This window comes from Heterocephalus glaber, unplaced genomic scaffold (assembly GCF_053883595.1).
Source record: "Heterocephalus glaber isolate CG9 unplaced genomic scaffold, H.glaber_assembly_v1.0 deba00000281, whole genome shotgun sequence".
Taxonomy (NCBI): Eukaryota; Metazoa; Chordata; class Mammalia; order Rodentia; family Bathyergidae; genus Heterocephalus; species Heterocephalus glaber.
In genome coordinates this window covers 36,268,487-36,280,604 of record NW_028258139.1, presented here as the reverse complement: position 1 = coordinate 36,280,604, position 12,118 = coordinate 36,268,487, and the positions used below count along the sequence as shown (strand labels likewise).

Below are 12,118 nucleotides of genomic sequence, written 5' to 3'. Positions count from 1 at the left end.
GGGCTCCTAGAGATTTCTTAGTATTTTCTCTGTGGATGATCATTTCATCTACATATAAAGATTTTGCTTCTACCTTGCTAATCCTATCCTAATTGTGTCATTTTATTGCCAGACTATTTTGGTGGGGCCTAGGTTTCAAAGTTTAATGGACAGATAAAGAGTAAGCATATCTGCCCTTGTTCCCCACCTTAAGGAGAAAGCATTGTATCATCTCCATTCATATAAGGCGTTCTCGCTGGAAGTATGGAGTACATGTCTTTAATCTGTTGAGAAGGTTCTCTTCTACTTCTCATCTCCTGATAGCTTTTACCATGAACAGCTGTAGAATTTAGCCCAATACTTTTTCTCCAACTAGTGACAGGATCATATGGCTTTTTCCTTTCCTCTGTTAAAATGATGACTTTTGGGGGTGGGTCTTCCAATGCTGAACCAACACTGCCATCCCTATAACAAAACCACTTTCTACATCCTGCCAGATCTGACTTCCAGTAGTTTGTTTTGTTAAACAAATTTCTATCTATGTTCATACTTTTTTCTTCTATTATCTTTATCCAGTTTTAGGATTAGCACAATGTTGAGTTCCTAAAATGAGGGAAGAAGTGTTCCTTCTTTTTTCTGCTTTAATTGATTGATATAATTTATCAGTTAAAATGTATATGAGCCTGCTGTTGTCATATAGGTAGGTTTTCAAGCTAGGAATATACTTTCTTTAATAGGTGCTATTCAAATTTTATATTTCCTCCAGAGTTAGTTTCATTAATTTGTCTTCCAAGGTACTTCTTAGAAGTTGTCAAATTTATTTCAAAAATGATTTTTGTAATATGCTTTCTATATCCTTTTAAATTCTGTGGTAATGTCTCCTAGATCTTGATATTGTAATTTTAAAAATGTATAATTGATATCGTGTAACAGGAAGAAAAGATCTAAAGGTGCAGGGGAAGTGGGAGGGGTAGGGGAAAGGAAAAAAGGGAAAAGAAAAAATATAAGAAAAGGAAAAAAATGGAAACAAAGTCTTTGCAAATAGGGAAGGGTGGAGGGGTGAAGGGAGGGCAGGGAAAGGGGAAAAAAAAAGAACCAAGATACTCATGTAAAGGTACAGGATCCCAAAGATGAATGTAACTGTATTTTATACCTAAAATGTACCAATAAACTTAATGGGGAAAAAAAATTTTTTTAATTAAAATTAAAAAAAAAAGACTTAGAAGAATTGAGTAGATGCACATGTGAATACCCACTTTACCATCGATCAAGCCGAATTAATATGCCCCCCTTGGGTCTGCAGCCATAACCAGTTTTCCTGGTAATTTCTTCAAAGTTGAGTCTTGGAATGACTTATCTGCAGGTGTACTTAGATCTGGAGAGCAGACTGCTTGTCTCGAATCCCGTCTTTACACCTTAGTAAGCCCGTGAGGCAGATAAGAAGTGGGCTTCAGGCTCACCTCCAGAAAGCATGCCTGACCCACTTCCCTTCAACATTCCCTCCTAAGAATAGGAACCCGGCAGAGCCCAAGTCTGCTGCCAGTGAGGAGCTGGCTGCCCAGTTCCTCCTCCCAGCCTAATTCATTCTCTGGGTGGAGCTGAGTTCAGGAGGTTCAGAGAGGAAAGATCCTACTTTTCTCTCCTATGGAGTGGGAGCTTCAGTGCATCCCCTTAGTAACATCCTGCCAATGCCAGGACCTTATCTTGGTAGGTTTGTAGGTGTGCAGGATCTGCTGGGGTCTGTTCGGAATAAGAGCTCTGGAAGTTGCTTTCTTTACCCTTTGAAAGTCATTGACAGAAGTCTTCTGTGGACCCTTAGGGTGGATTGGTAATGGGTCCTGCAGTGTAACGGGATCTCCATATTACGTGTTTCTACACAAAGTTCCCTAGGAGAACCTTTTTTTTGTTTAATCTTATTTTATTGGTACATTTTAGGTATACAATATAATGACATTCATCATTGCAAATTTGCACCTTTACATAATCTCTCTTGGTTCTTATTTTTCCCCATTCCCCTGCCCTCCCTTCAACCCCTCCATCCCTCCCTATTTACAAAGACTTTGTTTCCATTTTGTCATTTTCTCATAGTAATTCCATTCCCTTCTTTCCTTTCCCCTATCCCTCCCACTTCCCCTTCCCCTTTGCTCCTTTTCTTCCTATTTCACATTATCTATTATACCATTTAGTCCTTATTTACACTTTCAGTTTCTCACACTAGAGAAACTATTCGGTGCTTACACATGTGTGTCCTGTTTATTTCACTTAAGGGTATCGCCTCAATGTGCATCCATTTAGCTATAAATGTCTCTAATTTCTCATTTTTATGGTGAGTAGTACTTCATTTTATAAAAGAAAACCAAGAGACCTTTTTATTGATAGCTTGTTTATTTCTAAGAATGAGCCTGAAAATTATGTCCTGAGAGATTATAATTTGTAGTGTTATTAAGGAATAAAAGATTATTTTAAAAATTTTATCATTAGCTTGCAGTTGCAAACAACAGGATTATTACCTTGCAAGAAGAAATGGAACGAGTTAAAGAAGAAAGCGCCTACATACTGGAATCCAATCGGAAAGTGAGTCTTCCTTGGATTTATAAAATATTCATAGAGAACATGCTAGTGTGTCAGCCACAGAAAGAATTTCCAGAGGAGGTGCCCCGTTTGCATAGGTCATGCATGCTGTTTGGACCCGGCTGTGGGTGTATTTGACAGTGGAGGTGATGGGGAGGCTACACTCCTTCTCATACCTCGAGCTTCTTGCCTTCAAGGCCACCTACATGTGTTTAGCAACTTCAGGAAAGTGTAACTCGGTTTCCCATTTTATGTACTAATGATTTGTACTGAATGCTGTATTGTGATTTTTAAAATGCTATTATTGTCACACAGTGTTACTGTTTTGTAAGAAGTGACACCTCATTAATCCGATATCCTGGGAAAGAGTTACCATATAAATGAGTCTTCTAGATAACTTAATCCCTTGAAGTACCAAACTTTTATACATGTCTACGAACCTTTTGGCAAAGCTTTTATTTATTGCACAATTTGAAGCCTTCTTAATTAGAAGACATAGCCCACTTAGCCATTTATGATGGCTGAGGGTCATAACTGTCAACACTGTACTAAATTATCATGGTGCTATTTTAGGGGACTACAGAAACTGGTAGCACTCCTATCAGCCACACTCAGATATTCCCAGATGGCATGAGGTTTTTCCTGCCTGTTATGGTTTTGTGATTTTTCTGGCATCTTTCTTTACTGCTGCTAGTGTTGCTTTCTCTAGAAAAGCCTAGAGCCTCTCCACTTGCTTTTATCTTCATGCTCCTTATCTCTTGGGACATAGGAATCAACCCATCCAGTTAGTGAAATTGCTCCCAAAGAGTAACTAGGCCCTGAATGGGAACAGAAGCAGTTTTTATGTGCAGAGTGAGTGGTACTGATGTTTCAACTTCGTGAATACAACTGTGAGTGCTCAGAAGAATTTCTTATGACCTACTTATTTTTAACATGACCTCTCAATAGTTGAAGACTCCAGATGTGAGAACTCTGGAGAATTAACATAGTATCACTTAAACCTTTGGCCCAACTCATATTTTGCAGTGAATACTGTTATTTCTTAAAAACTGTTTTTAAAATGTCTAGCTTATGTTGTGGTAACATGTTTTAGGTTTTTAAATAAAGTGACAGGAAACTCCTAATTCAGCTTAACCTTTAAAATTTTCTAGACTTCTTAATTTCTTTATGGTCTTAATTCATTGTTATACCTACTTTCTAAGTATCATCACTTTTCTGTACTAAATAGTAATTCTAGTATCTGCTAATTCTTTGCTGATTATTTAACTTCTTGAATATATATTATCTTACTTATTTTTTCAAGGGTCCTAAGCAAGACAGAACTGCTGATGGGCAAGCACTGAGTGAAGCAAGAAAACATTTAAAGGAGGAGACACAGTTACGATTGGTAAGCATTGCCGAAGTCCTCGTAGCTCAGGAACACATGAAAAGTGGCTTCCTGAGGTATTGTCTTGCAGACCTGTTGATATACAGGAATATCGGGATTGTTCTGTAAAATTTTTATAAATCCTATGAAACTCTTATTCTTTTTAACCCACATTCCCCATAATGCTTTCTCAGTCCATTTTTTTAGTATTCTCAACAGCAATAAGATTTTGCCATAAACTCTTTTTTTTTTCTTTTTGCCTCTGTAGTTTGTATCACAGACATATTAAATGTTCAGAAGCTACTTTTAAACTGTGCGGTCCCCACTACTCCCTCACCTCAACCTTTCTTCCTGTAAAGATTCAGGAGAGCTTGGAGGGAGCAGCTTCTCTTCCCCTTACTAAGAATCCTAAATACAGAATCATACTCTTTAGCTGTTATTTCTGAATTTATTCTTGATCTTAGATACAAGTGGGAAAATTTATAGGAAGGAATACTGTTCCTGTAACATAATTTATCCAAGTATTAGGCTATCAGTAAACCTTGGTATGAGCATATTAGCTCATGCTTAAGTTCAGATAAGTGATAAACAAAGTAAACCCATACCATAATGTCTCTAAGAACAGGGTAAAGCCTAAAAATAAGAGTGACTTAATCTGTGCTTAAAAGTTACTACAAATTACCAGTATAGCCAATGAGGTGGCACATGCCTGTAATCCCAGCACTCAGGAGGCTGAAACAGAAGAGCTCCACGAGTTTGAGGCCAGCCTGGGCTCCATAGTGAGTTCGAGGCCAGCCTGGGCTCCATAGTGAGTTCAAGGCCAGCCTGAACTACACAGCAAGACCATGTCTCAAAAATAAAAACAAACAAAAAATTAGCAGTATATAACAACTTCAGGTTGAAAGTGCAGCAGTGTTATTTTAACATCCTTAAAATAGTTAGCATTTGCTGTGTGAATAAAAATTAGATCTCAAAACACTTTTCCTAAGGAGGGTCCTAGAAATAATGCAGCATTTTCATATACTCTATGGTTAATTTTTGGTCATGTACAGAGGAGAGTCTGTGTTAAATGGTACATACTAAAAATCTTCAAACTTTTCATATTTTTTAATCACAATAAGTTAAATATTTATTAAGAAAGTAGGTAAGAACAAACCCAAAGCTCATACAAGAAAGGAAATTATAAAGATCAGAGCAGAAATCAATGCAATGGAGACTAAGAGAACGATACAAAAAATTAATCAAAGAGTTGGTTTTTCGAAAGAATAAATAAAATCCATAAACCTTTAGCCAACCTTATCAAAAAAAGGAAAGAAAAGGCTCACATCCATGCAATTAAGAACCAAAAAGGTGAAGTCACAACAGACCCAGCAGAAATCCAGAGGATCATCAATAGCTACTTCAAGAACCTGTACTCTAATAAAGTGGAAAACACAGAAGAAATGGACAGATTCCTAGATACATACGAATTGTCAAAGTTAAATGAAAAAGATACAGAAATTCTAAACACCTCAATTACAATGAGTGAAATTGAAAATGTAATAAAACATTTACCAACAAAGAAAAGCCCAGATCCTGATGGCTTCACTGCTGAATTCTACAAGACATTTAAAGAAAAACTATCGCCATTACTCTTTAAACTCATCAAGGAAATTGAAAGGGAAGCAAGGCTTCCAAATTCATTCCTGAAAGCAAGTGTTACTTTGATTCCAAAACCAGGGAAAGACCCAACCCAAAAAGAGAACTGCAGGCCAATCTCCCTAATGACCATAGATGCAAAAATCCTCAACAAGATATTGGCAGACAGAATACAGAGGGTCGTCAAGAAGATCATACACCCTGACCAAGTTGGATTTATCCCAGGGATGCAAGGATGGTTTAACATTCATAAATCAGTAGATGTAATACACTATATTAACAGAGTCAAGGACAAAAACCATATGATCATCTCAATAGATGCAGAAAAAGCATTTGACAAAATCCCCAATACTCATCCATGATAAAAACTCTAAAGAAAGTAGGTAAGGCCCAGGATATGCCTGGGTATAGCATGAGTGCAGAAGAAACTCAAGTCTTTGTATCTTTGCTCATCTGAATAATGTTGCTCTAATTGGGTGTGATACCACATCTGTAATCCCAGTACTCTAGGAGGCTGAGGCAGTAGGAACACAAGTTCAAGCCCAGCCTGGGTGACTTAGCAAGACCATCTCAAAGTAAAAAAAGAGGGTAGGGATGTAGCTCAGTGCAGAAGCCCTGGGTTCAGTCCCCAGCACCAATGATGATGATGACAGTGATGATGTCATTGCAGTAATGTTGAAACAAAGAGGATTTTCAGGTGAAGTAAATCTAAAGATGCAGTTATCTATATTGACCACTCCAGTAGTTGAGATATTACCTTGGAGACTCTGAGTTCTCTTCTGGGTTCCTCAAATTTGAATACATCAACATTCAAATTTCAGAGAATTACAACTGCCTCATTTTGTGCTGATTACTGTAACACTCTACATTTCTGTAATAGACATAGCAGTTTATTTACAATTTACATAATGTTTATTGAAGTACCTCAAGGATGTGCTTAACTAGCACTGTCTTTGACTAGCAAGTTTTCAGATTTGTACATGATTGAGAAAAGTTACTGTGTTACCCTAATTATTACATGTGATCTTAGCTGAAAGGCCGAGCAGTGATAAAGCAGTGATATGTGTTACCCTAACTGTTCTTATGCTAATGTCTCTGACATGTATGATAGCTCTTTGCTCTCTTGGAGTCCGCAGAACTGCCTTTCCCTAGGAGACTTTATGGCTTGTCCAAGCTGAGTAGAGTGTAAGCACTGTCCTTCATCTGAGGCAGGATGTGGAGAGGGAGCTGGAACTCCAGATCAGCATGCGGCAGGAGATGGAGCTGGCCATGAAGATGCTGGAGAAGGACGTCTGTGAGAAGCAGGAGGCGCTGGTATCTCTGAGGCAGCAGCTGGACGACCTCAGGGCCCTCAAGCACGAACTGGCCTTTAAGCTACAGGTAGGTGAGGGAAGGTCCTACTGGCTCCCAGAACCCTGGGCCCCCACTTCTTGTGCTGCAGGAAATGCACTTGAGGCCCACCGCACCAGATGCTCTATGAGTCAGGACATCCTAGGACCCCCAGTCACTGTTCTGGAAAACCAGGGCCACTTTCTGCATTGCAGAGGGCTTGAGACCCTTCTTATCCTAAAAGATAATTTCTGCTCTAGCCTTAACATGCCAGCTGAGTTATACGTTCCATTTCTCTAGACTGCACATATAACAGTACTAATATTAACCAGATTGCTTTTTTTTCCATTTGGAAATTGACTGATACACAAATATACAAGCATTTGTATTTCTCTGTTTCCCACTTACCATTAGGTTCCAACAGCGTGTGATTATATTTCACGGTTTTATGTTACATATATCTTCTGTAATTATTTTACATACAGAGTTCAGACTTAGGAGTAAAACAGAAAAGTGAACTAAACAGTCGTTTGGAAGAGAAGACTAATCAGATGGCTGCTACCATTAAACAACTGGAACAAAGGTAAAGGTACTGTTTCTTTATAGAAACACTGAGCTGTCAGTGAGAGACGTGAGGAGGCTTGCTATGCATTCATTGAACAGAAAATACACTAAATTCTTCCAACTTAAATCAGACATGTTAGTAGAAAGCCAGTTAATGGGGCCGGGGATTTAGCTCAGTAGTTTCACCACCTGCTGTGCAAGCGAAAGGGCCCGAGTTCGATCCCCAGTACCAAAAAAAAGAAGAAAGCCAGTTAAATTTTATCTTTGTTTTCTGAAATGTCACTGAAAACATTGCTAAGAAATGTCATCCTTTTCTGACTTCTTTGAACATTAGAAATGGGAACTTAACATGCCTTGTAATCCTAGTGTTTGGGAGGCTGAGGCAAAAGGATCACTGTTGAGTTTGAGGCCAGCTGGGCTATATAATGAATTCAAGGCCAGCCTGGACTACACAGCAAGATCCTGTCTCAAAAACAGAAAAAAAGAAATGAGAACTTAACCCATTTCATTGTCATGATGAGAAGTATATGTGCAAGTATGAAATGACTTTTAAGTATGTGTTTGTAATTGTGTGATTTTAGTTTTCATCGCCTTTGACTACTTTGCTGCTAGATTCTAAGATAGATGTCCTCCCAGCAGGACCTGTTCCTGATCTCTCCCTCCTTTTTTCACCTTGAACCCTTTCCTGTCTTCTCTGTTATAGTCTTTTTCTCCTGACCTCTCCTGTGTGTGTCCCACTCTGCTCTGTGCCTCCACCAGCTGCCCCACCCCATGCTCACAGCTCACCTCCCCAGAGCACACTTCTCCCTGTGTATGTCTGAAACCACTAATTTCTTCCTGGTGACTCCGCAGCCAAGAGAAGTAGCCGAGACTTGAAGACTGATTGCAGCACCTGTGATCATTTGATGTTTGCATTTTTATTATTTTTTTTTTGTTTTGAATAAAATGGGCAAAGAACAGTGACAAAGTTTATTTGAAAAAGTAAAAGTGAAGAGTGAGGAAGAAACTAGCTCTCCAGAGAGCCTGGGCTGAAGAAAAGAGAAAAAGCAAGATAAAAGCACACCCCAGAGGACACAGAGTGGACTATCAGGCTATCGTGAGGAAGACCACATAACCTGATGTTTGCACTTTTAACACCTACTTAGCACTTCTTACACTTGAGAACAGCTGAACTTCTGGTCCAAAGATGCATTCCATCTTTCCCATCCATTTCTTTTCTGATAGTTCACCCCGCAGAAATGCCTTTCCCCTTTCCACTGGGAATGTTCTCATTCAGGCCCAAATGCCATTTAAAGCCTCCGCCTGATACTTCTTCCCAGATAGAAGTAACGTCCTTGGGATTTTCATAGCCTTATGTCCATCTCTGTCTGTACCACTTACAGCTCTTCTCACTGTCTGTCTTACCTTTCAATCCTTTATGTATTGTATCTTTCAGCTCTATGAGGATAGTGAGCTGATCTTTTAAGATCCGTCATTGGATCTGTCTTAGTGCCTTGAATGTATGAGGCATAAGTTGAGCATATTAATGAATGAATGAATCAGTGACTTTTTTTCTTCAGATGATTCTTAACCAGGAAGGGTCCTGGAGCAGCAGTGCATATTAATATTAGCTCCAGAGTTAATTGTAGGGCCGGGGATTTAGCTCAGTGGCGCCGAGCCTGCCTCGCAAGCATAAGGTCCTGAGTTTGATCCCCGGTACCAAGAAAAAAAAAGTTAATCGTAGATTTATAAATAATCTTGAAATCTTTGGTGTGGATGATAAATAAAAAGGTATTCTGGGTGTCAGATGGGGTGGCACACACCTGTAATCCCAGCACTCTGTGAGGCTGAGGCAGGAGGATCACAAGTTTGAACCCAACCTGGATGACTTAATGAGTGTCTTTCTCAAAATAAAAAAAATTTAAAAGGACTGGGTATGCAGCTCAGTGTGAAAGCCCTGGGTTCAATCCCCAGTACTACCCCCCAAAAAATGATACCCTAGGAAAGAAAATTATCTAAGAACTGGCTTCAAGTTTGTGACTTAACAGATTGATTTTAATGTTCATCAGTTGTGCTTTTGAAGTGTATCAGATTATTTTTCAGTGATTTTTTGACTTGGCATTTAAAATGAAACTAAAATAATGAATCATCTCTCTGAGTATTAAGCTGACTTGTTCTCTTGTGATCTTTGTGTTCCCTTTTTATCCCTTTTCTCATTCCCCTTTCACTTCATTTTCATTTTATTTTGTTTAGTGAAAAAGATTTGGTGAAACAGGCAAAGACCTTAAATAGTGCAGCAAATAAATTGATCCCAAAACATCATTAGGCATTTATATAATTGGTTACCTCACAAGTCTGTTATCCCAAGTTAACTGTAAAAGGAAGAAATCTGAAAGTTGTTACATTTAAGCTCTGATTCTGTATAAAATGTCACCAAAAGTTGGCTTTGAATTTGTTGGATTTTTAAAAACAGTTGGATATATAGATTGGGTTTTTTTATATTATTTTCTTCCCAGAGTTAGAAAATTTGGTATAAATTCCAAATTAAATGCCAAGTAAACTTAAGACATTATTTCTGAGTTGATCAATAAGTAAAACATCATGTAAAAGCCTAGGAAATTGAAGCTCTGTACATATATTGACACTGCCTTTACAACCCAGCCCTTGACACTACCAACTAGGGCACGGTCCACACCCACGCCCATGTCAGCAAGCCTGTTCTGCACTGCAGTGGAGTGGACGTGAGGGGACACCGCGTGAGCTGGACTTTCTGAAGTAGTTCTGTGTCTTAGGCCACCACCACCCCTTTTCACTTTCATTATGTAGGTTGAGTCTCCAAGCCAAGGATAAGTACTTAGTACAGTATTCCATTACAGTTCTATTCTTAATAACCCAAGTTGCTTGCAACATTTTTGCCTAGTAACTGAAAAAAAGAAAAACAGCATCCTTATGCTTCTTTATAGTACATAGAGATAAAGTTAGTGATTAGGTAGCTTAGATAACATCATGCAGAAGCTTGAGGAAACCCTCCTGATATTTGTCACCTTCCACCTCTTCCCTTTTTCTACAATTCCACTTCCAATTAAGTAGCTCAGAGCAAACAATTTTAATAAAAACACTCCTATTAAAAATGCACTACACACTTTTCAAATCTATTCTGCTTTTCTTACTGGCAAGGAGGATAACATATAGACATGAATAATGATTCCTGTCTGTCATTTCTTACTTAGAGACATTTTCTGCTTCTGTTACTTTTTTGTTTAAATGAGGATTTGCTTCATGTTCTCAGAAACTAATAATTTAGTTATTAGCAAACATTTCAGAGTAGGAAACAGATAAAGACGCCTCCTGCCTCGCAAGCACAAGGTCCCAAGTTCAATCCCCAGTACCAAAAAGAAAAAGGAAACAGATAAAGAATAAACTTACATTCTTTATTATTTACTATAAAAAATAAAGATCCCCAGTAGATATACACAAGCAATACTAGCAGGGCTTCTTTTTCTATGTGACCACAGATCTAACCCTTTTTGTAAATAATCCTATAAACACTTTGATTTTTTTAATGAATTTTTTGATTTGCAGAAATACATAAGCCTTTATTCCTTCAAAAGGACTTGACAAAATGTTTGAGATTTTTGTTTTGTTTTGTTTTTTCTTTCCAATTTGATTTGCAACATTTTAGCTGTAGAAGTAGAGACAGTAATTCATTTGCTTCCAGCTCCCACTTCTTTCTTCTTGACAAAACCAGAATTAGGAGAGTAAAATAGATTTCGTGTATGTCTTTTTTTAGGTCCTTGCACAGACTTGAACCAAAATCAAGTCAAATAATATATGTTAAACAGACGTCATGGAAGATCCTATGCTCTTGAACATGTTTTAGTTCTACTAATTTTGCACCTATATAAATAAAACTCTTACTGCATTCTTTATCAAACTTTTGCAGTGAGTTGCCTTTTCTATGAGCATTTAGAAAGAGTGATCAAATACCAAATAAAGACTATGCATAGCATGCATCTGATTCTATTGTATAAAAGCCCCAAACATGATTCTTTTTAGGTGCAGAGTTATAAAATGTTTAAAAGAAGCATCCCTCAGAATCTTCCAGAGCACATGATCAGGAACCTTACAGAGTCTTAGTGCTGAGTTCTTTGTTCAGTTGGTCACACACCATTTGGCAGGAATGGAAAGGAAAGAAACAGCTAAATTCTGACAAAGGCTTTTCATGTACAGTAACCTGAAGCCTGGGTAAGGGCTGATGTATAATTCCAGTGATTTAAAATATGTTTGGAGAAGGGGCTAGAAAAAAATGTTAAGATTCCACGTCTAAGAAGGTAGTTACCCATGTGTACATTCCAGCTGTGTGTGTAAAGCAGAAATGTGAAGTCCAAGCCCCGTTAGGAAATGAAAACAAACAAGTGGGTTAAATTCAAATTACTATGTACTTAAGTTTGGCTTTGGATATGGATTTTCTAACAAGTGATGTTTTATTGTTTATCATCTAATGGCTGTAAACTGTAGTACTAGAATAAAAAAAAGTGGAAAATCTGCTTTTCTGCCTGGTTCACCTTCATCTTGCTTTGTTTAGAATTTCTTTTCTATCTTTTTCCCTCCTGACTTCTTTCTTTGTGTCCTGCGAAGTGTCTCCCCTCTGTCTCTCTGTGCCCTCTTCCTTGGGTTATTTTATTTTGTGCT

The 12,118-nt window shown here is 38.1% G+C and overlaps 1 protein-coding gene across 20 annotated transcripts in view; it reads left to right on the top strand.

The window, feature by feature from the left end:
• Positions 1 to 12,118, top strand: part of Rufy3 (RUN and FYVE domain containing 3) — a 107,302-nt gene that overhangs the window by 74,894 nt on the left and 20,290 nt on the right. For 17 of the 20 annotated variants that reach the window (XR_002391495.2, XM_087188408.1, XM_087188428.1 and 14 more), the window contains 4 exons: positions 2,461 to 2,553; positions 3,854 to 3,937; positions 6,767 to 6,934; positions 7,369 to 7,466. Coding sequence is in view for 19 of the 20 variants with exons in the window: in XM_087188408.1 (XP_087044534.1) it covers positions 2,461 to 2,553; positions 3,854 to 3,937; positions 6,767 to 6,934; positions 7,369 to 7,466 (443 nt within the window). In the remaining variant the exon portion in view is untranslated. Of the gene's footprint in view, positions 1 to 2,460; positions 2,554 to 3,853; positions 3,938 to 6,766; positions 6,935 to 7,368; positions 7,467 to 9,679; positions 11,974 to 12,118 lie in introns of those variants that run through there. The other 3 variants (XM_021249818.2, XM_004871736.3, XM_004871737.3) reach the window with 1 other exon arrangement.